The following is a 25,884-nucleotide window of genomic DNA, read 5'->3' as shown; positions in this document are numbered from 1 at the left end:
AACAAAAATAAACAAATGGGACCTAATGAAACTTAAAAGCTTTTGCATGGCAAAGGAAACCATAAACAAGATGAAAAGACAACCCTCAGAATGGGAGAAAATAGTTGCAAATGAAGCAACTGACAAAGGATTAATCTCCAAAATTTACAAGCAGCTCATTCAGCTCAATATCAAAACAACAAACAACCCAATCCAAAAATGGGCAGAAGACATAAACAGACATTTCTCCAAAGAAGATATACAGATTGCCAACAAACAGATGAAAGAATGTTCAACAGCATTAATCATTAGAGAAATGCAAATCGAAACTTAATGAGATATCATCTCACACCAGTCAGAATGGCTATCATCAAAGAATCTACAAACAATAAATGCTGGAGAGGGTGTGGAGAAATCTGTCATACAGAGTGAAGTTATGTCAAAAAGAGAAAAACAAATACCGTATGCTAACACATATATATATATGGAATCTAAAAAAAAAAAAAATGGTCCTGAAGAACCTAGGGGCAGGATGGGAATAAAGACGCAGACCTACTAGGGAATGGACTTGAGGACACGCGGAGTGGGAAGGGCAAGCTGGGAGAAAGTGAGAGTGGCATGGACATATTTTCACTACCAAATGTAAAATCGATGGCTAGTGGGAAGCAGCCGCATAACACAGGGAGATCAGCTCGGTGCTTTGTGACCACCTAGAGGGGTGGGATAGAGAGGGTGGGAGGGAGGGAGACGCAAGAGGGAGGGGATATGGGGATATATGTATATGTATAGCTGATTCACTTTGTTATAAAGCAAAAACTAACACACCATTGTAAAGCAATTGTACTCCAATAAAGATGTTTAATAAATAAATTAATTAATTAAAATGTACAGAGTATGTGGCCACTTCTCACTAACTTCATGGCTATCACCCTAATTCAAGACATCATTTATCAACATGATTACTGCAAAAGCCTCTAACCCTCTTTGCTTCTGCCCTTCTGCTAGCCTTACAGCATTCCTTACAACAATCTGAGTGATCCCTTTAAAATGTAGGCTGATCAGGTCACTCCTATATTCAAACTCCTACAGTGCTTTCCAGTGTTAAAGTTATAGCCAAAGCCATTACTGTGACTTACAGTGTCCTATGGGTTGAGGTGGATTCACCATGAACCTAAAACAGGTTAACTTCTGATCTCTCACTTACAAAGTCCCTTTCAAATACGTTGAAGGAACCCTAGAAATTTTGTATTCATAATTTCTCTATTATTTTTCTTAAAGAAGCCCCCCCGCCCTTTGTTTAATCTTCAGGCCCCACAACCTGGATCCACCTACAACTATAGGATCTAGCCTTCCACTACCACGCTGACTTCATCTCCTACTACCGTCTCCCCCTCCCTCACAGCAACTGTACTTGTACAGGCTGGTCATGGTACGTGTTATGCAACCCTAGCACCTTTGTAGCTTCAGTGAAGGAAGTACTCAATACATATTTTATAAATGAATGAACAAATGAATCAACAAACCCATGTTAGGGTAAAATTGAGACCTCATCCCACAGAGTTATTGATGTAGAACAAGGACCAGAGTCTCCTCTTAGCAGTCAGCCTTCTTCTCCACTTATTAAAATTCAATCCCACCCCAGAACGTGGAGCAGGGAAAACCTGCCCACACACACTTCACCACTACACTCTTCTTGCTTTTTCATTGTCCTTTCTTCTCCTGGCACACCACGAGATGGGAAACAGAAAGGGCAGGCTTTTTATTTATTGACCCTACACCATACATTTTCTCTTTCCAGCTGAACTATAAACCGAGCCCTCTAGGGCTAGCAGTGGATATACTACTACAGTAAAAGATAAAGAATTCAGAAATGTCTTCTATTTTCTTGTTGCACAAATTTTGAAAGTCACAACCTGAATATTAGCTTAGTCTTTCTATTTGCATTCTCTCCAACCCCAAAATAAAAAACAGAGGTGTGGTCAGATAATCCAAGTTTGCTAGAATATATGTGAAATTATTGAATTTTCTGACAGCGGAAAAAATGAGTTAACTGAAAATTCTGGACAGTGTTACACCAAGAATAATATTACCATTTCTCTTTCTTGTACCATAGCCTGCATTTTAGCTATTAATAACTCAGTCCTCTACCCATTCTATGTCTTTCAACATGAAGTTCAGCTACTAACCTATTAATGTCAGAAATAACCCCTTCATTCTGTACTTATCAATTGTTGTCATCTCCTTTTGCAGTGCTCAAAAGCACTTTAAACACAATTTTTCTAACCCCAGTATCACAACTGTCCATCCTGTGTTTCTGCATGCTGTGGTTTTCTCTACCCAGCATTTATTCACCTAACTTCTTAGAACAGTCCCCAGTTTCTCTTTGGGTATCTATCCCTGTCCATCCACTTAGTCTATAGTTCCAGTTACAGTGATCTGACCCCACCAGCAGGGTGGGTGTGGCTGATTACAGCTCTGTCTCCATAACAGCAATTAACTCAGGCAAAGTCAGGTCAAACAAAATAATCAGACCCTATACCAGGAACTTTGAAGTACTGGGGGAGACGACTCCCAATATCTACTGGATGGGTGTTGAGTTAAAGCCCAAACACCTAATCCAGGTTTACGCTGACCTTCACGAGCTTTCCCCTGCTGACCTCCCCAGCATCAGGTCATCTCACCGTCTCCTGGCATCCCACAGTTTTTACTAATTACTTTTAGTTCCCACATGGTTCTAGTACTGCCTCATCTCCAGGTGTTTATACATGCTGTTGCTTCCATATGAAATACTTCTCACTCTCTCCCTGACTAATCCCTACTCTTCTTTTGAGTCTCAGATAATGAGTTATTTTCTCCAGTAAGCTTCTATGACTTCCATATCTGAGTTAGGTTCTCTTTCTATGAGGCCCCAAATCATATTCTGAATGAACCTCATCTTACACACCTACCTGTAAGCGGTTATTTTAGTACTAACAATTCCTCAACTATTTACACAGCATTTATTATATGCATAACATATTTCAATAGTATTAGTTACTGTGAGGAATGTAAATAAGGACATAAAATGTAACCTTTTACTTTAAGGAGCATAAACAAAGATCTTAAAACTGAGAGGTAGGATAACAGAGCACATAAGAAATTTTAAAACAATGCAAGACAGTGTTAATTATGTGCAGAATAAATAGAGTAGCCCCTAAATTGTGAGACATTCTATGGGACATTCAAAAGCCTGTGTTCTTAGTCTTACAAAATCATGAGTAGGTACATTAACCACGGGAGAATGAATAAGGTGCTAATTATAAGTAAAATGAATAGCAATTTTTAGTAAAGCAAGAACCTGTAATAAGATACAATTAGTAAAAGAGCTAAAAACTAATGACTCCATTCACATTTTTATCTCTGTAAGTGAAGAGCATCTAAATAAACTTCTACTTAGAGCAAAGGGATTTAAAAAAAAAATCTGAGGAGACACATCTCATTGTAGAGGAAACATTAAGGAGAAAACTTTTTAAAGAACATGTGATTAAGTATGAAAGAAGCCAAAGAAAATACAAGGTGGTAGACAGATCACTGAAGAACAAGCACTGCTGTAAGAAAGGGAAAATGGAGATGTATCCAATTCTAGCAGTGAGGCTTATATTACTGTCAAGTTAAAACACATAGAAATTTTACCAAGTTGCAAAGTGACTAAAATCTCTACAAGGAATTTCAAAACAAGAAGTAGACCAATCTAAAGCAAAGACGGAAAAGTTCTTAATGGAGGTGGAAGAGAAACACACATGCACAGTACATTTCAAAGAAGGATTAATAATCTCATTCCCACCTCAACAGTAGATTTCATGAACACATGAACCAGAACAAGTTGACATCAGGATTCCTAGAAACAAACAAGAAGCTCAAATTTTACAGTGAGATGTAATCAAATCTTAACAGAAATATGAGAAGTGGTTTGGCACTATTATATTTAAGACTCTGATGTAGCTTACTCTCCAATCAGGGGTTATAACTATAATAGTTTCTCTTCTACCTCAAGATTCACAATTCTCCCTATTCATTCCCAAGCTAGTACAGAAACAACATCAAGAAAAAAAACTATGCTTCAAAAGTAGAAGAATGAATCATTATTTCTACCAGCAAGACATTCTCCAGTTTAAGGATATAGTATGAAATATGTAATCCCAATACAGAGAAAGGAAGATTTTAAAAAACTGATTAATTCTGAAGAGTATGTAGTTTTCGGGTAGTCTTTCCTGGAAAGAACTATTGTTACCACAGTTAAAATATAGAGGATTTCAGTTACCTATCGTGATATATACATTTCAAAATACACCTGACAGACTGGATAAACATACCTTCTGGTTCCTAACATATTGGTTCCCTTCCTCATTTGCCCATTTCACACAAGTCACCCAATGTGGGAATCAGTAACTTCACTATAAGTAAAACTAGATAATACAAGACTTCACAAATAAAATAGGACTTCAAAGCTCTGGGAATTACCACAGGCCTAATAATGCAACACAAAATAAGCGTCAAGTATAGCAGACTGATTCTTCTCTTTGGAATGCATTCTTAAACACACGCACATTTCACAATTATGGCAAAGCAGAGCACACAACTGGTAAAACAGGTCAGCTAATAAAACAACCCTGTACGTGTGGACAAACAATTGTCACAGCACCACAAGGTCTTCCCCTCACAGAAAACATGCATATGTTGAGGATGATTATAGCTCAGAATTACTCTAAGGATCAGTGACATATGACTATGAAGAGTGCTTTGAAAAGCACAGAACCATATATATGTATCTTCTATTCCATAGCATTCACAGTCTCAAAATCTTAATAGGTCAAATTTCACAGTTTAGGATATTTCTTTGGTTTGGGATGAAATTTAACTTAAGAACACTACTAGTACAATAAGACTGAAGAATAGCCACTTGGGAAAATAATAAACTACTTTCATGCACTTTAGAATACTGATGAACAAATAAAGCAAAACAGGAAAACCTGAGTGGGTGGGGCAAATAATTTGTTATTCAAATATAAATCAGTCTTTTCTAGTTAATTGAATAAGGCTTTATAAAGCAATACTTGTTAAGTTTCCACTACAGCATGTGCTTGATTTAGACATAAATTTGGACACCAAAAGAATACAGGCTTCTTTTGGGGGTGTAGGCGAACAGCGAGATAGAAGAGAGAATGGCTTAGGATTTAGATGTATTGAGTCTAAGATGCCACTGGGACATCCAAGAAAACATCAGCATGAGGCAGTTGTAAACCTGAGATTTCACCTCAAGACAAGCTGAATATAAACATTTTTAAGTTCTCTAACATTTAAGTTAGTAGTTAAAATTAGAGAAGTACAAAAAAATCACAGACTATATAAGAAATGATGTAAACTGGTGGCCAAGAAGAGCACTTTTAAACAATGTTTAACTTAGAAGATGGTAAAGTGACAACAACCAGGAACTGAAATGGGAAGAAAGGTAAGAAAGAAAAGCAGCAAAGATGGACGCAAAGTGTGTCTGAGAAGCCAAAGTTGATCAAGAGTGAGAAATAATCCCCCCAAATGACGTAACAGTAAGCCTGAGAGAGATGACTGCTTTTGGCAAGTAGAAGCTCATAAGAGATCTTTGAGAAAGTAGTTTTAATAAAGGGTGGGCAAATGAGTCACATCTCTATAATCATTTCTATAAATATTTAGAAGCTTGAGCTGACTCTTAAAAATACCATTAACAAGTTATTAGTTCAAAATATTGGCCATTGTCATGGCCATATTTACAATCCTCTCTTCCTAGATTAATGGTACCTCCTTCTCTACCCACAAATTTATAAAATGTTATAAATGTCAGGAACCTTAGAAATCATTAAAAGGTTGCAAACTGGCAGCCAACGGGCCAAATTCAGCTCTCATGTTTCTAACTTTTTCCCCCACTTAAAAAAAATCTTAGATTTTCAGCTTCTCTGTAAGATACAAAGGATCTGGTAATAATGGTCCCACACTTCCGATGCACCTTTTGCAAGAAGCATGTCTATTCCACTGCCCTAAGGACACCTCAGTGTCCTAATGACACCTCACTTCACTCATTTCTGGTAACTGCGTTCCTGTATCTGTGAGGTATCTAAGATAGAAACTCCTAAACTTGTCTTAAATAGGAACCATTAAATTCATTAGCCATTCACTACCTACTCAAGGTTAAGACCCAGAGAGGTTAAGGTCTCAAAGTCAGTTAGAGAGCCAGAAGTAGAACTCTGTTCCCTGAGTCCCAGCTTACTAAGTGAACCGTGGCTTCTGCTGACACTAAAGACCTCTGGGTTTCCCCAAACACATGCTGATTAATTATCTTTAAAGGAAAGGGAAGTAATCTATATCTAAATATAATTTTATTAAGAAGACAATTCTCAGACATTCACAGAAATATCCAAATTGATCACTCACACACAAAAAAAATCTTTACCATATCATCAAAATTGAAGGCAATGCTTTAAGGAAATCATCTTTAATTTATTCTTTATGGGCACTTTACTTGTTTGACACGTCCTTTGTTGACAAGATAGCTGCTTTCTTGGATGCGGTCTTTCCGCCTTCAGTCTTTTCTTATTCAAATCCAAAGTTATCTTTAAAAATAATCTGCCAGCTGAGTAATACGTTATAAGAGAGGATGTCTCTGTTTTGGAAGTTCTTCATTTCCCCAGGGCTTATGGAATAGCCTACAAGACCCTTGGAGCCCTTTCCGTCAGCCTGTGTGCCTTCACGGCCTCATCTTCCCTTACCTCTTACAGTCTGCTTCACATACGTCAGGAAGCTGAAGACACAAATATTATTCCCCCTTATCTAGAGGTCTGTCCTTACCAACTGCTGTAGTTTTTGTAACTGATGAGTTGGCATTAATCACAGGACCAAACTAACAGCCAAAGATGTTTTTATGTCCGCCACAGTCCAGCTTTCAACAAGCACACTGAAACCGTATTACAAAGCTTCCAACCACAAATTGTGATCAGTGTTTCACTTCCTGCCCAACAGGAGACACCCTGTGTAACAACTTCCCATCACTGCAGAAACAAAGCCTTTGCCCATGCTTTTCCCTCCCTCCTTCACCTCCTGACCAAGCTGGGTGCTTCCCCATGAGACCCAGTGGGGCATGTCCCCATCTCTTGGGGACTGTAAGTAATAAACTCTTCTTTCAAAGGCAGTTATCTCTATGTCTATCTTCTTAGCATACTTAGCTAAAACAAATCCCGCAGATGTTTTAATATAAGCCCATCCTCCTTTTTTTTTTTTTCTTAGAAAATACCGATAAATCCTTCACGGTGAAGATTAAATGGTTTAAATGTCACCTCCTTGGTGAAACCCAGGGCAATTTTTGTTGCTCAGCCGCTTGATCTGCTCCTAACACAGGTAGGGCAGCCTCCGCTCAGTTTTGCAATTTTTCTGTTTTTGTGTTCTTTTGTACCCATTGGGCTTGGAGAACCTAAATGAAGAGAAACACTCAAGTCTTACCCAGTTCCCTCCTTTATATTTATTAAGGACTCAATGAATAAATTTGCAATGGGAGAAAGGGAGCAAGGCTCACCGGGTCCCCTGAAGAACACAGAGGAGCTCTGATCCGCCTTGGAGGATAAACAACGGCAGAACCACACTTAACAGAATCCAGAGGTTTATTTTCATTCCCATCAGGCTTTTCAGGGCTTCGCTCTCCCTTGGGTTTTAATTTTGTTACTATGTGGTTGTTTGTTCATTTCATGGGTTTTATAGGCTTGTTTTGCCATTTCCACTGGATTTTACTTAGACTAAGTCTGATGTCTACCTGGGAACCTGGCATCCACAAAGGCTTAGGTTTGGCTACCAAATATAATTCGTATGGCCTCAAGGCACATGGTGAAATCTGATGTTAAAAACAACTTAATCTAATTCATCAAGGCTGAAGTCACTATGAATTACAACATTTTAGGGTTGTAATGAATTAAAATCAATAGAAATATGGGGGGAAAATGACCTTTCCTTTTCCAATTAATCCTTTTGGTTCATGCGCTAAATCTTTAGGCCTACCTATTTGAAGAATTCTCCTGAATGAAGGTTTACCTTTAGAATATGTAAGATTCTGCAAGTATTTCTGAACAACAATGTGTGAACTGGGGAAGAAGAAAAAAGCCTTTGATAACATTTTACTACTTACATTTATAACTCTTCATTTTTACTAACAAGATGATGATTAACAGGTAAGTATTTAGGCCACTAATTGATTGCCTTTTTTAGTGATTAAAAATATGCATGTTAATTATACCTAAAAATGTAGGTAATTTAAGAACTGAAAAGAATGATACTACTTTTAACATTTTAGTAGATAAACGTTGTGGGAAATAATATCATGATTAAAAGTAAATCCCATAGCTTTCTACTTGCTTGTTATTTGTAGCTTTATAATAAATCTAACTTAGTATAAGTTTTTTGTTTTTTTAAACAAAAGGGCCTGGCTTTTCTTGAACCATTCTCTTTCTGATAATGAACACTGATTGTGAATGCAAAACCTTGCATATCATTATGTGAAACATTTATGCATTCAGAGTGTCTACTTGGTGGCTTTCTTCTTAAGAAGCTAAACAATTCATTAAACAAGCTGCTCCTGAATGGTAGATCAGAACAAGCATAAGCTGCCTTCTGTAGAATTCTATTGTGGAGCTGTACCCATTTGTGTTTTCTTTGAAGCCACAAAAATGAAACCCTTATGCTCATATTAAAAGCATAAGAAAGGCATCTATTGTGTCAATAGATTTAAAACACGGCCTTAGACACAGTGAGAACCACTCCAAAATGGCACTCTTATAATAGCAAAGGTTAAGAAGTGCATTCCCAGGGAAAACCTTCAAAGGCCTACATATCATTATATCCCAAAACAGATGGCATCGCAGTGTTTGGAACTATAGTTTATGGACACCTACAATCTCAAATAAATCCTTTCTAATCCCACTCTTTTGTCCAGATTTTGTACTTTGATGATAACTGCAGGTGCTTTTCTCCATTCTTCATAGAGTGACAGAGTGACAAAATGATACAGTGAAGATTCATGTACATATATGGACACAACTCTTAATACAACTTCTATGCAATGTACAAGTATTCTACTAGCAACAGACTTACACTTTATAGAAACTGGCAATTCCTAGATTCTAATCTATGATAAATCATTAGTCTGAATTTTATAGGAAATAATGAAAAAAGACACATCGCTCTCATATATTGCTGAAAATATAAACTGATAAAAACTACTTTGCAAAACAATGTGGAATTCTCTAGTATCTATGTGTATACTTTGGAAAAACTCAAACACAGGAGATGAGGACAAAAAATTTCACAGAAGCATTGTTTATAATAGCAAAAAACTGCAAATAACCCAAAAGCTCATCAACAGGAAAATGGATATGTGAACTGTGATATACTCAGCAATGAAAATGAACAGCTGCTACATGTACCCACGTGGATGAACCTCAGAAACAATACTAAGCAAAAAAGTCCCAGAAAACGATCTGCAATGCTTCCTTCATGCAAATTTAAAAGCATGCAAAATCTAGCAATATGTTATTGTTACTTAGGTTCAGTTTTTTTAATCATGTAAAATTCTGCTGAGAGAAATCATACTACTGTGACTAACAGACTGAAATAAAAGTTTTCTGATTCTTTGCTACAAATCTCGTATACAGTGGACCCTTGAACAACACGGGTTAGAATTGCAAGGGTCCACTTATGTTTTTTTCACTCAATTTGTACTACAGTACTACACGATCATGGTTGTTTGAATCCATGGATGGAGAACTGAATATCAGGAGGGCTGACTGTAAAGTTATACATGTATTTTCAACTGTGTAGGCGTCAGTGCCCTTATCCACCATGCTGTTCAAGGGTCAATTCTACTGAACACATTTTTGGATTCAAATTTAGTCTACAACAAAATTGCCTACAGATAATTTCTAATGGATCCTTACAGGTCAAGAAAATTTATTTAAAATATCATATATATCAATATTTAAGGAAAATATGTAAATTCTAACCTGAAAAAGATTTAAATAGTATCATATGTTTACTGTAAAGAGTTTTACTTCATAGTTTACCTGAAACTTCACAAGGCTTGTGAGACTGCAGAAAATAGTTCCTCTTTAATTCCTGTCTGTATATAAGATGTGGCTTGTTATGATCATCTTCATGTTCACTCCCATCTGCCTTCATTATAGGTTCTAAGAAATATTCACCATCATGTGCTTTAAATGTTCCCATCTGGAAATAAAGAAAATAAAAATTAATTTTCTTCTGTCACTAAGCAGAGAAAGCACGCTGTGCCACAGGTTAAAATGAGAGCACAGAAACAAGAAAGCCAGGAGTTCATTCACTAAATGCCATCAACTAAACATAATGCTTCTTTCCTGGCTCACTTCTCCCTCTTATGTATAAAGTCATGGAGACTGGATAATATTCCAATAAACCAAGGTGAAATGACAGGTATTCCAGGTATAAAGACTAGCATAGGCAAAGGCATTAAAATGGCCAAAAGCTTAGCACATTCTAGAAGCAAGAAAGCCTCTTTGGCTTGGTCTATGTAAGGTAATAGAGTGAGACAAGACTTAAAAGGAAGGCTGGGGTCAGATAAAAGATCTTGAATGTGATGCTAGCAATTTAGAATTTGTAAGCAATGGGGAGTCATTGAAGAGTTTTCCTGAATTCCAGAATCCAACATCCAACTTGCTTTTTGACACTTCCTAGTAGCATTCTCAACCTCAACATGTCCGAAGCCAAACTCTTTCTTTTCAGTCCAAACCTGCTATTTCTTCAATGCTCCCTCTTTCAGTAAATGGCAACAGTATTATTCAGATAGCTTAGGACAAAAATCCTTAGAGAGAAACCAAGGATGGGTCTCTCTCAAATCCCACATTCAATTCATCTGCAAATGTAAACGGCTCAACCTTCAAGGTATAACTGAAATCCAACCACTTTTCCCAAATTTTATCACTACACCCATGATCTAACCTAACTTTCTCTCCTTTCTGAACCAAATCAACAGCCCTCTATTGTCTCTACAGAGGAGTCACAGTAATTTTTAAGGCTAGATCACGTTGCTCTCAAATCAAACAAACAAACAAAAAAAAGTAACATGACTTTTCACGTCATTCAGTAAGGTTCAAATTCCTTACCATGGTCCACAATGTCCCACGTGATCTGCCCACCCCTTTGCACCACCCGGTCCCTCCAAGCACACAGATGACCAAGAGTTCTGACTTCACCTTCTCCCATTGGCTCATTCTTCTTGGCTCATTCTACAGCTCCATTCCTGATGTCTTTTGCTATTCCTCAAACATGACAAATATTCTCTCACCTCAGGACCTTTGCACTTTCTAAACCTGCCACTTTTCCCTGCTCGCTCCCACTATCACTTGTTTCAGGTCCCTACTCAACATTCATGACCCTATTTAAAAATGTTACCCGGCCTCCTATGTCTATCCCCACTATCCAGTTTCATTTTTCTCCATAATGCTTATCACTACCTGATAGATTATTATTTATATTTGTTTCTTGTCTGATACCATCCACTAAAATATAAGTCCATGAGAGTTCAGCTTTGCCTGTATTCTTCTCTGCATGCCTGTCATGCCTACCACATAGCGGATATTGGATAACATATATTAAAGGAATGAATAGGACTGTAAGACATGGAATTTAATCTAGTGACAATGTATGGTAGAATACTAGCAGTTATAAGATAGAGGCTATAGCCCAGAAGAGAGGTAACAAAACCTGAATTATGGTGACAGTGATGGTATAGCAGTTGGAAGAGAAAGATTACAAGATGCGAATGCCTGAGGAAAGCAGAAAAACAGACAGTGAGAGGGAGAACTTATGCTAGAGATAGTTTTCTGGGAAAATATTATTTACCAAAATGACGTCAGAAATGTTAAAAATCCAAACAGACCCCTTTTCTACCAAACAATAGAAAAAGATGTCAGAGTTACATCACAAAAACTCCTGGCCTTGATGATTTCATAGAGGAATTCCACCAAACCTTGAAAGAGCAGATAATTCCATTGTTATTTGAACTGTTCCCAAAAATGAAAAAAATTCCAAGTTATTTTTATGAAGCTAGTGCAAACATATAGCAAAGCCTGGTAAAGACAGCACAAAACAAAACAACAACCCAGAAAAACAAAACAAATACAGGACAAGCTCACATATGAATATCAAGCTAAAAGTCCGAAACTGTATTAATGAACAAAAGTCAGTAATGTGTGAAAAATACATGATGAGATGGAGTTTATCATAAGAATGTAACTATGGCTCAAAATTGGAAATCTTAATTCATCATAACCACTTACACAAAAGGGAAAAAAATCACATGCCTTTTGAAAAAAATCACCAAACATTCTTGATCTTAAAAACATCAGTAGGGGTTTCCCTGGTGGTGCAGTGGTTAAGAATCTGCTTACCAATGCAGGGGACACGTGTTCAAGCCCTGGTCTGGGAAGATCCCATATGCCGTGGAGCAACTAAGCCCATGTGCCACAACTACTGAGCCTGCGCTCTAGAGCTCATGAGCCACAATTACTGAGCTCGAGTGCCACAACTACTGGAGCCTGCACACCTAGAGCCCATGCTTCACAACAAGAGAAGCCACCGCAATATTGCACCGCACTGCAACAAAGAGTAGCCCCTGCTTGCTGCAACTAGAGAAGGGCTGCGTGCAGCAACGAACACCCAATGTAGCCAAAAATAAATAAATAAAATTAAAAAAAAAAATCAGTAAAATATAAATAGTAGATGCTCCCTTAACAAGATAAACTCTATCACAGCCCAAAGACAGTATCATGCAAAACAAAGATACATGCAAAGCATTCCCACTTAGTTCAGGAATATAAGGATGCCCAGTATCAACTGTCCTAGACAACAGAATTAGATAAAAGATTAGAAACATAAAATTGGAAAGGAAGAGTTAAAACTTTCATCTTCATAGGTAACATCAGTGTATACCTTAACAAATAAGAACTAACTGAAAAACTACTATAAAAACTAAGTGAATTCACTGAGAAAATACACAGGCTTCAATAATATTCATGTGTATAAAAAACAGTGAGAAGATACTATGGAAGAAGCAATCCAATTTACAAAAAAAAGGTTAAATGCCCAGGAATAAAACAAATTTGTCAGATTCCTATAAAATGTCAAAGGCCTACTGGAGAACAAAGGAAGAGAACTTAGAAACCACTTGCCACGTTCCTCAATATAACAAGATCTCAAAAAAATACCAACAGATTTTTTAACATGTAAACTGCTTCCAAAGTACATACAGAAAAAAGAAATAACCAAGATAATTATAAGAAAACAGTGAGGTGGGACGAGGCCCACAAGATATTAAAATATTATAAAGCCACATTAGTTAAATACTCCAATGCTGGCATATGAGACCAACGGACCAATGAACTGAAAAGAAAGGCAAGCAATAAATCCTAAACCATAGGACTTAGTATTATTAGTATATAGACTGCATCTCAAATCAATGAGGAAAGAGTATATTTAATAAATAGATTGTGACATGTGGGCAGACATCTGGACAAAATAATTTGGATACATCCCACACAGAATAAATTCCAAAGGGTCAGTGATGTAAACTTTTGAAATAAAACTGTAACAGCACTAGAAGGTAACATGAGAGAATGCCCCTTTAATTTTGGAATAGGGAAGGTCATTCTAACCATGACTCAAAACCCATTAAAAAATGTTAAACTTCACTCAGGAAGAACAGAAATTAATACTAAACTGAGAAACCATTTTCACCTATGAGACTGGCAAAATTCTAAAAGTTTTATAACATACTTCAAATGTGGCTGTGGAAAAATGGGCACTCTGATACACAGCTGTTGAAAATGTAAATTAGTGCAATCACAATGCAAAGCATTTAGCAATATCTATGGCAATTACAAATGTTTGTTCTTTAACACAGCAATTTCCCTTTTGAAAATTTATCCTACAGATACTGTACATTTCCACACATGTTAAGCTAACATAATTAAGGTTACTAACTACAGCACTGTTTTTAACAGCAAAATAATGGAACCAATTCAAAAGTCCACTGTTAAAGTATATTTATATAAACTATGGTATAACCATATAATGGAATATCTTGTTGTTATAGACAAAAAAGAATAAACATTTTATGTAGTGATATGGAAAGACCTCCAATACAATTATTATACCAAAATATAAAACTGTAAAACAGGATGTATAGTATACTACCATTTGTGTAATAAAGGAAGGATAAAAAACTAAATATTTCTATTTGCCTGGTTGCTACTAAAGAAATGCTAGAAGGATTCGTTAGAAACAGTACAGGTAGAGGTGGTAGAAAGCAGATGGATTCAGGATGGACTAGGTATAGCATCCTTTTCACTTCAGGTACTTCATATACACTGTTCTCAATTCCCACCCTTCACCTCGTATTCCTGCCACAGCCCTCTGCCTGGTGGACTCCATCTCATCGTTCAAGTCTCAGCTTCAAATAGCAACTACCCAGAAAGTTTTTCCTTTACCAGCTAACTAGGTAACCACACCCCTTCCCCTAATCCCGAAAATATATTACTTTTTTAGAGTTTACTACTGTTTGATTTCTTCAGAGCACTTACAATGTTGTATTTATATATTCGTTTGCTATTTATAACTGTTCTCCCTCACTAGACAGGCTTCATACAGGAAGAGACCTAGCCCTGAATTCACATTGCCTTATACAGTACCTGACACACAGCCAGCGTGGTACACAGTAAATATCTGTTAAACCAAGAAAGAGATTATTTCCTACTTTTTGTAAACTCAACTTATGTTGAGCAGAAAGAAGTAGGACAAATCTGGACATGCAAGCTGGAGCTAGAATATGAACTCTTGAATGTAGGGATGTTATAATAAAAAGAGTCCATAAGCAGGTGAGAAAAAAATTGCATTTTTATTACCATGAACCTATAACTGAAAGTTAGAATTTTCTTCAACTGTGAATGTAGGAAACAAATCCCAGTGATGTTGCCAGTGGAGAGCAGATATTTTCATCACATGAAGATGTTTGAGATCTCAAAATATTGTTTATGCTCAACAACTGTGTTATTAGACCTGCCATTAGATCTTATTTAATGTGGTAATAGGTAAAATTTTACATAACTATTTTTAATATCCTGATAACTGTATTTCAATAAAATTGGTTTATTTTGTAATTTATCTTAGGCACTTGAAAACATTGAGAAGGGCTCCATTGGTGAATTATCAACAGGTTTGAAGAGAAATGGGAGGAGGAAGGAGAGTCAAAGTGATAACTTCAGAAGATTAAATAATATCTTTGTGTAGCTGTTAAGATGGCAAGGGATGAAACAGAAAGAACTTGCACCCACTGGTAGTCCAAAGAGTGGAAAGAATCCCTCAAACGGTCAGCTCTGATCGATAAATCTCTTTCTCTAGTTTGGTGAGACTAAATCATCGAGGGTAGGCATTTATCATAATTTCAATAGCTAACTCGGATCTATACAGCAGACATTCATATACGCTTATAATTTATTTCCACCTAATAATAACTGAGGTAAGTTATTATTTTCCCCACTTTACAGGTGAGACGAATGAGGAACAGTGAGGTTAAGTACCTTGTCTAAGTCTTACACCTAGTAAGTGACAGGACCAAGATGTGAACCCAGTTAGGCTGGCTCCACAGTTCGTGCCTTAACCCAATGCACTGTGCTAGTGACCATACACCAATTCTGATAAACCCTACAAGACAGCTGACAAATATTTAATGAGCAGGCAGAGTTCTAGGGGCTAGAGATACAGAGGTGAGCATGATGAAATCCCTGCCTTCAAAGAATTCATACTTATATGGGAAAAGACAGATAATAAAAATGGAATATGCCTGGTGGTAACAAGTACAATAAAGAAAATAAGGCAAGGAGACAGAGAATCCCAGAGGGTGGGGGGATGCACTCTAGGCTGAGGCTAGAATAATGAGGGGGTAGCCATGGAAAACTCTGGGAGAACACTGCAAACAGAAGAGCGGTGACTGAAATGCCCTGTGACGGGGGAAAGCTTGACAGGTTCAAGTGACAGAGAACAGTGAGGCTGAAACTTTGCCAACAAGGGGAATCGCAGCAGAAGCTCAACAGGTAGGGGCAGGCTGCACTCATTATGCTTGACACTGGAAAGCACTCATCACGCCTCCGAATACACAAATGTACATTTACCTACATGTAAAACTTGGCAAGTTTCCACTTAGAAAAGCATATTTCCATGAAAAACCAATTCAGAAATGAATAACTAAATTATGGATGTTATGATAAGCAGTTTTAGTGAATGAGGCTTCATTTTCATTTCTTAATTATCTTTAAATTATTTAGGGATAATAACTTTGAAATTGTTGCTTTAAATTCCATTGTAAAGAGTATATGTAAATCACTATTTTAACTGAGTAGTCACTGCAAGCTGTTTAAATGATTAGGGCAAATATAGTCAGAAATTCTTCTTTACATTCATAATTATTACCACATCAACCTCTCCTTAAAGGTACCAAAGCCTTTACTATTTTTACAGTTCCCAAACCTAAAACATTGCCTGAGACCTAGCAGGCACTCAACACATATCTGTAGAAATAAACATTTTTAAAAATAAATTTATCTATTTATTTTATTTTTGGCTGTGTTGGGTCTTCGTTACTTCACGCGGGCTTTCTCTAGTTGCAACGAGCAGGGGCTACTCTTCGTTGCGGTGTGTGGGCTTCTCATTGTGGTGGTTTCTCTTGTTGCGGAGCCCGGGCTCTAGGCACACGGGCTTCAGTAGTTGTGGCCCACGGGCTTAGTTGCTCCACGGCATGTGGGATCTTCCCGGACCAGAGCTCAAGCCCATGTCCCCTGCATTGGCAGGCAGATTCTTAACCACTGCGCCACCAGGGAAGCCCGAAATAAACATTTTTGTAACATGGTAAAGTACCTGATATTCCCCCCATATACCCTTTAGTAATCATTTTTTTTTCCTCTAATATTCTTAAGTTACAATAGTTTAGGGACTTGTCTGAGATATAGTTACATGATTTTCTTTTAATGCTGAAAAGTAAAATGTGTAGGTGCTCTTGGTTACATAATGTGCTAGTATATTAGGATTACACACTGCCTAAAAATTAAGGAAATTCCATCAGATATACTGAAATTCTAGTCTGTAAAACAGAAAAATTTATAAAGAATTCATCTATTTCTTAGATACTTTTCTAGTATACTATACTCTAGCATATTTCATTCATTCTACCAGTGCTTATTTTCCAAATATAACTACAAATCACTTATTTTCAATACATACCAAAATTCCAGCTTTCTTTGCTTTCCCAGAAAAAATAATTAACTATACTTAGAGGTAACAAAGACTACTTTTGAAACCTGAGTAAATGGACCCATGGGAAAAAATCACTTTCTACCTTTTTTAAAAAGCATGCTGAGCAGAAGAAATGTGATAGCATCCTGGTAAAAGATACAAATAGGAATGAGGCAGCTTGTTACTCATCCCAAAACTATGTTGAATAATGTCACACTTCCCAAACAATACTGTAAATATATATATCTTGAAAACTTTTTTTATATACCTTTTGGATCAAATCTGACTATGGGGTACTTCCATGATAATGTTCCAATAAACCCACACATGGGTCCAACCTGCACTCTCATGTGAAAGATGAATATAGTTGTATCGAGTCCATCAGCACTTTCTTTAGTCATGTTAGAACACTCTAGCCTGCTAATAATACTGCCTTTATAACTCAGAGGCCTTTTCTTCAACAAAACCTTATGCTTAAAAGAGTAACTTCAAGAAAAAATAATTTGTCCTCAAAGGGGTTTGCCTGTATTTACCAATGAAGGACTTAAAAGCATTTTGCTTCCGGCACTTTTTCTATAAGCCACCCCACTGCAGAGGACTTTCTCTTCAAAAAATAAAAATATTAGAGCTTTGCCTAAAGGCTCCTAAGGAAGCACTTAATTTTTTTTTTCAACTTGGAAAGGAACCTTGTAGGGCATTGGAGGACTTAATAAAACAGGTGGTTCGTAGAATTATATTTAGATCATGTCATATTTTTAGCAACCTGCCTATCTGCGGAGGAGCACTGCAATTTGATTCATGAGAAATGCCAATCAAATTCCAAAGTCTTTCTTTTGATGACTATTAAAAGTAGCATAACTAGTTTTCACTTGGGCAAGGGGTTCCCAATTACTTGAAGCAATGATCTTCTATTTGCCAAGGCAGCAAGTGATTATGCAACTGGTTCCAATTTACTCTCATAGGTCAAAATTTTTATGTTTAGAGAATTTTTATACAATAGTTTTTCCAAAATGTTATTTCAGTATTTTGACATTCATTCATATATTATTTTTTCCCTAAAAAATGGCAAACACATGTATTATAGCCACAAACAATAATGTACTCTCAGATTTTATTAAAGGGTAAACACAACAAGCACAAAATGTAAACCATTTGGACTCTTTTCCCAAATCATTTACAGTTATCACATTAGCACTGGCAGCTACAGAACTAGTTTAAAATAAAGGTACTATTAAACGAGGCAATTAATTAGAGCCAATACTGAGAATTTATTTTAGTAACAGATTGCTCTCAACTATTAATAAAATTGGATTTTCATTTAAGGACTGAATCACTGGTAATTACTACCATGAAGACTAAAATGTTTAGTTTCTCAATCTTTAATCATGTCATATTAGAATCAGCTTGATGCTATTTGTAATAAGAAAGCCTGAGTATGAGTCCTGGGTCTGCACTCATGGAAGCTTGGGCAAGTCACTTCATATCTCAAGCCTCAGTTCCATGACTTATAAAACAAAACAAATAATTCTATCTACCTAACTTCCTTAGAAAGACAATGTGTGTTAAAATGATGTCAGTAACTGTTTTGAAAGTGAGTATATTTTGATATAGGATGGAAAAATCTCCACTAAAAACACAAATGTTACAGCTACCCTTTTTTACCCTAAGCAGAGTGTAAGTGTTATGTAATAAAAGATCATGAAGATTAACTCTGAGATTCATCTTTATTTTAGGGTACTCTGTTCAATGCAAAAGATTTTTTCCCCTGACAGCTCCTCATTATAACACCACTGATCATACCTAGGAAATAGCGTATTATACATAAGCACACATTGAATGAATGAATTGATGATATGAAGAATATGTAATTGGCCACAGAAGCCTAAAGCAGAAGATTCATTGCAAAGTTTTTGAAAAGAGAGTCCTCTCTCCTCTAGTAGCATTCTTTATTCCCCATTCCACAGGGCAATTCCAGATCTCCAGTATAAACGTGAGAGGAAACATTGCTGATACTCGCCTAAAAAGACACTGCTCTCTCACCACGTCCCTACCCATGAGGATCAAGAAAATAAGACAGAGATATGGGAACATATGTATATGTATAACTGATTCACTTTGTTGTAAAGGAGAAACTAACACACTATTGTAAAACAGTTATACTCCAATAAAGATGTTAAAAAAAAAAAAAAAAGAAAAGAAAATAAGACAGACTCTGGACTCATCTACCCGAGATTCATGCAGCCAAATGACTCAGCTACATAAATAGTGTCCCAGCAACATCACTAACAAGGAGTAAATTCTGTAACATTTCTCTTTTTTGTAGGCACTGAGGTATGTTTGAAGTCACATGAACTCACTAAAAGTGGAGAGAACCGTCAAAGAAATGGCCAGGTTTCTTTGACCTGTGGGATCCAGGTACTGGTTCTCAGGACAGCCTCTGCCATCCTCTTACTAAAATATCTGCGAAGACATAAAGCCTAAAGTCATTATAACAATTAGAAATTTAAAACAGTAAGAAATGATAAAGAACTACTCTGTAGGTATATAATGGAAAGATGTTCATGATATATTGTCAAAATGTTATAAAGCAATATTACTTAACAAAGATATATGTCTACAACCTGGTCAGCTCTTTCTAGAGAAGATGGGGTAAAGAAAGGAAGGCTCAGGATGGATCTGGAAAGATGAGTAGGAGTTTAAGGCAAAGGACATTCTAGACAAAAAGAAGAGTAAATATAAATTCAAACTACTATGAAGATGAAAGTAAACCTATGATAGAATCAAACAAATGTTTCTAGAATAAGTATCTCTTTCTTGCCACCTCTCCTGTTATTAACTTTCCTGGTTAATGGCTACAGGATCACTCAGTCATTTAAGTCAGAATCATTAGAACCATTTTGGTTGTCTGCTCTTCTGGTCCAAAATTCTAATGGGTCTCCTACAAGGTGGCTTAACTTCAGCACTACTGACATTTTGATAATTCTTCATTGTAGGAAGTTATTCTGGGCATTGTTGGATGTTTAGCCACATCCCTGGCCTCTACCCACCAGATGCCAGATGTCACAGCTGTGACAACCGAGTGTCCCCAGACTCTGTCAAATGTTCCCCAGGGGACAAAACTGCCCCAGTTGAGAACCACTGGTCTCATAGTGCACCTTCCACAGGGACCCAACTCTTCCCGCCACAGGGACCCAACTCTTCTCGCCACCGCAACCACATTACTTCCTGCGGCTCCCATTCCCTACCTTTACAGTGGGCTTCCTTACTGCAGCGGTGGCCTTCTCAGCGCCTCACTGCCTCCCCTGCTCCTTGCACAATGGTGCATAAGGGCAGACCCCTCCCAACACATCAAACTAACCCACCATCTATAGTCTAAGCCTTCATGCCTTCACAGTACATTCCAGGCCTTAATCTGACTTCAACCTTACCTTTCACCCTCACCTCCTAATCCACCCTACTCTTCAGCTGCAGAGACCCACAAGAAGCCCTTGAATTTCACATCCCCAAATGTTTATTCATCCCTCAAAGTCCAGCTGAGAAGCCTCCTCCAGCCCAGGTCTCATAACACTCTTACTCCCTCCTTCCTCAAAGTTCACCCAGCACTCCTTGTACTCCTCTGTTAACAGTATTTAACAGACTATTTTCACTGAGTGTGTGTACGTGTGCCCGGTGTCACTATGTGGTGGCCCTGAGAATGCTGAGCATAATTGACCGAGGACCCCCACTCCAGGCTTTAAGATCCATCCGTGCTTGTGCCCCAAGCCGTATCTCCCATGCACCACTCCAGCCAGTAACTGAGTGTGGCAAGGATATGAAGAGGAAACTCATTCTTAGGAGGAAAGGGACCGTTCTCCCAGGCAAATCTGGCTTGAGGAGGGCTTTGCTGAACCTTGCTTAGACTGCCCGGTAGCCTGGGATGCTTCTACCCAACATTTTCATCCTCTCTTCACCTGTTTCAGACTCCACTGCTCGCTCCTTTTTTCTAACACAGACACTTCCCCTATTAAACTCTTTGCACATTTAATCCCACCTTGCCATCTGCTTCGTGGAGGACCTAGGCTAACACTCGAATGTTAAAGGTAGAGACATAAGAAATTCTCCCTAGTGTTGTTTGAGTATTTGACTAAGTATAGGAATAACTAAAAGGGATCCTTATGAATTTTCCAACAAAAAAAATATGAATACAGAATGGCATGTGTAATGACCTGAGGCCATGTGACTTCTGAGCAAATAGGAACTTTAAAAAATAAAGTTTTCCAAGAAGACAAAAGCCGGTAAAGACCCTATAGATAGTTTCCATACATTTATTTCCTGTCTGAACATGGAGGTACTACAGCACCTAAATAATCAGTCATCAGAGGGCATTAGTGCCTGACATGCCACAGAATGGTTCGCATGAGAAACTTCAAAAAAGTACACACAGCCACTGCAAGCTACTCCGTGAGAATACTGTATAAGCCAGATGCAATGTCTGGTTTTATGACATCTGGAAACTGTTTCTTTCAACCAAAAAGACTGCATTGATTCAAATCCCACCAAGAAACAGTGAAGCTAATTGTCTAGGCGGTCGGGTTAGTCCCTGAGGGCCTTTGGAAGAAGGGAACCCACCAGGTAATGTAAGAGAGCTGGTAGAGGGCCAGGGGTTGCTGGGAATAGCCTCTGTACAATTTACACATGCCATTCTGACAAGGATATGCCCCAAATATTACAACTTATGGAATACTGACCTCTACTTTGGCAAGAGTGTATCAACATCATGAGAAAATAAATAATATGACCATGAAAACAAAGTTTAGAGTTGAATCTAGAGATATTAACACCTACTAACTATATATTCTGTGACTTTATCAATGAACTAAAAACAGAGTTTGATTAGTCATTATATTACATATAGGTAATTTTATGATTTGGCTCTATTTTCATATCTACTATAGTTTTAGAAATGTCAAAATAAATAATCAGAAATGTTTGAATTATGTGATAAATACTTACACTTAGAAGAAAGAAAAGTTACAGAGAAGGAAAGATTAGAAAAGCAAAAGTTATACCCACATGAAACAAAGAAAATTTCTGGCAGACTCATAGCCCCTGTGGTTCTTGGGCCCAAAACACTTAAGAAAACAATACAAGTCATGGTTCAGTGGTTTAGTGAAAAAGAAAAACACATAAATACTAAGACTACTAGAAGTGGGGAAAAAAAGTAGCTTTGTAGAAATTAAAAGAAAACGTTAGTTTATATGTTTGAGGTTAATGCAACACTAGCAACTGAATGAAATCAATAAGTATGTTGTGATGTCAATTTTTTTAAATGGTTGTATGTACAGAGATATTTGGAAAGTAGTAACTTGGTTTGTATTCCCTTCCTTTAAAAGTCCCATTCTTCAGTAGCCACCAGAGAAAGGAAAGGTAGATGCTACCTCAAATGGGAAGATGGAAGGGGAACAGCTCAAATGAATGAGATGTGAAAGGGGAACTCAGTGGATTCCAAGAAGAAAAGAACGATGGAGGCAAAGGATACGGCTGCGGACATGTATGTGCGCTGACTTCTCCACTGGGGGTTTAAGGCCCTGGAGGCAGAAGGCATGTTACATAGTTTAGGAAGACTGCCAAGAGAAGTGCTTTAGCACGCTATGTGGGAATCAAGGGAGGGGCCTCTACAAGCCCCCCCTCACACACACACACGCACTCACTGAAATAAGAGGTGTGGCAGAATTTGGCGAAGGGAGGAATCAAGTCCCCCTAGACTTTCATATGCCATGAAGGGTCTCAGAGCCTTAGAGGGGTCTGAAGATTACCAATGGCATCACCAAACCACCTTATGTGGAGAGAGCACTGCAGCAGGAGCTAAGTGATCCTGTGTTGAAGGCTGCACATGCATCAGCCAGACAAGAAGCCAAATAGGTGTTGCATCCAGAACTCAGAGGGATACGCAGCAACAGAGAGAGCCCAGGTAGGAAAGAGTCAGTGAGCCCCAACTGAGCAAAGAAAAGCCACAAGTTCTCAGGCCCAGAATTCAGTGGCTGTTGCCAAAAAAAATGCAAGGAGACTGAGGCACAAAGGACATCGGAGGCTAGAGGAACTGGAGGACAGTATGATTTCCCCACCTTCCTCCCAAACAATACAGAGGCCTCAGAACACTTTACTGCCCTGTATGAGGTCAGTTTTCATCAAGAGTCAACATTTGCTTGAATCCAGCCATGACAATGAACATTAGCAGAAAAAAAATGAGGAAGTCACACACTCATTCAATATATTCAGGAAAAGAATTTGATTAAGTACAACATCCGTTCATGATTAAAAGCAACTAAAAGCAAAGAGCAACTAGCAAAAGAGAACTTCAATAGGACTGGCTCTAAAAATCCTTCAGTAAATCTCAACTTTAGTGTTTAATGGACTGACAAAAATCAAAGCTGAATCATCACAGGCGCACACATGCAAAGTCACAAAGATGAGTTAGGAAGGAGCAGGGCTGGAAGTGAGCATTACTGACATCTCGGGCATTGTATCAAGGAGGATCTGCAAAAATTCAGCTGGTCCAGGTTGTGGGTAACACAACTTTATCTGGATCTAAAGATTAATCTGAGACTAAAAAAAAGGAATCTGATACAATAATAAATGGACTCTAAAACCTACCAGAAGTTCCACCGTTTGATGAAACTATTATTGTAAAGAGTGCTAAGGATAGAGTCGAGGTAGAAATAAAACAATCATAAATATACAGCTAATATCCGTTATAGTACTAATATCACAAGGGAGAAAAATCAAAGAAATGTCACTAATCTCATCAGTGATTTAGACTTATAATTGGTCCTGATCATAGTTCTAAAAGATTTTTAGATCCTGGTAACTCTAGTTACGTGCTATATTACTGGAAACTTTCTATCTCTGCTGTGACTGATGTCCTCAACGCAGCCCTACACTTACAGAGAAATGGAGATAAAGCTGAGTTACATAGGTATGAAAATATGTTTTTAGATGTTAAATCAAACTCTGATAATATCAGTAAGTCTACCAAAAGCAAAGTACATACATAAATCAAGTTAATAATGCATAAAAACTTGACAATTATATCCAAATTGACACAGTGACAGGAAAGGATGAACTCCTGTTATGACTTAAAAACATTTCCAACTGTTTTCTGATTTCAAAAAGGAGATATTGAATAATAATCTGAACTACACAAAAATTATGAATCAACAGAAACATCACTCCTAATAATGCTTCCCATCTGGAATTTTTTCCATGCCTTAAATACTAAATCAAGAAAACATACTGACCATGACAAATTTGTGGTAGTAAATCTAGAATTTTCTAGACAAACTAAACAATTTGAAAGGTTCTAGAAAAGAGAATATTTTTCTTTCCTTTGATGTGTAGATAGCTGTGTAAATATTAGTGTGTTTCTGCCATTCTGATGTTGCATTTTACACTTATCTACAGCCAAAAAGAAAACTGTCCAAGGCATATATATGTATACGTACATATATATATCAAGATAATAGCAGAAAAAAGAACAAAGAGATGTTCCAAATCTACTTAGTAATGACCAATACTCACACCCAGGAAGACATCTTACATCAATTACCCTGAAAGGAAGTATTACATTTGGCCTAGAGAGAACTGTTATCAATTTTCTACTTGATCAAAGAGTAAACAATGTTGATGTTCTGAAACTCATCTAAAAGTTGCCCAACAAAAGCTAGAATACTTGGAAAGAATCCTGTAGCCAAATCCTTAGTTGTTTCTTCTTCAACACGTATTTATCAGAGGAGTTAATGATAAAGTAAGTCCATATATGTTTTAATGTAAGTGTTCTCAACCAGACGTTCCATGATCTTGGATAAGAAAGACATCTTTATTTTCCCTAACCTCTGATATGTAACATTTCGTTCAATTATGATTGTAGGTAAAACCACAGACATTGTGACTTTGTTGGCAATAAAATAATAGCTACTTCAACTCTAATGTAATGTAATACAAAACTATCTGGATTGTTTATTCTCATTACCACTACAAAAGTATAGAAGTAAGTAGTCCCCTCCCCAATAGATATTATTTAACGCATTAATAAAGAAGGATGTATTATGACACCACAAATTCTAATACTTGTAACATTTTGATTACTGTTAGTATTTAAAAGGAAGCCAATTAAATAACATGTATGCTATTTTACACATTTAAATTATGCTGAGAAGAGGCCCTGGGTTTCCCCTAGAATGCTGAAAAGTTGATGGCAAAAAAAAAAAAAAAAAAAAGTTTAGAACTTCTGTTTTAGAGGGAGAGAAACAAATAAAACACATAGAACCCAATATTTTATTTCATTTCCTCTCTCCGCAATGAGGTTTTTACAAAATCCACATCTTTTACTCTTGTCACTCTAATGATCATTTCTCATTTGCTGGCACCAGATCTTTGTAGATGCTCTACATTTTTAAGTGCAGTGCATTTTATTTGTTTTTTTTTTTTTTTTTTTTTTTTTTTGCTTTACGAGGGCCTCTCACTGTCGTGGCCTCTCCCGTTGCGGAGCACAGGCTCCAGACG

At 37.3% G+C, this 25,884-nt stretch overlaps 1 protein-coding gene across 7 annotated transcripts in view; it reads right to left on the bottom strand.

The window, feature by feature from the left end:
- Positions 1-25,884, bottom strand: part of ADAMTS20 (ADAM metallopeptidase with thrombospondin type 1 motif 20) — a 198,200-nt gene that overhangs the window by 170,171 nt on the left and 2,145 nt on the right. For all 7 annotated transcript variants that reach the window (XM_007106837.4, XM_028491432.2, XM_055085676.1 and 4 more), the window contains exon 3: positions 10,089-10,251. In XM_007106837.4, coding sequence (XP_007106899.2) covers positions 10,089-10,251 — 163 coding nt within the window. The remainder of the gene's footprint in view (positions 1-10,088; positions 10,252-25,884) is intronic.

The sequence above is a fragment of the Physeter macrocephalus genome, chromosome 6, assembly GCF_002837175.3.
Source record: "Physeter macrocephalus isolate SW-GA chromosome 6, ASM283717v5, whole genome shotgun sequence".
Classification (NCBI taxonomy): domain Eukaryota; kingdom Metazoa; phylum Chordata; class Mammalia; order Artiodactyla; family Physeteridae; genus Physeter; species Physeter macrocephalus.
Note: the sequence above shows the minus strand (reverse complement) of the source record. Positions and strands in the feature narration are given on the sequence as shown.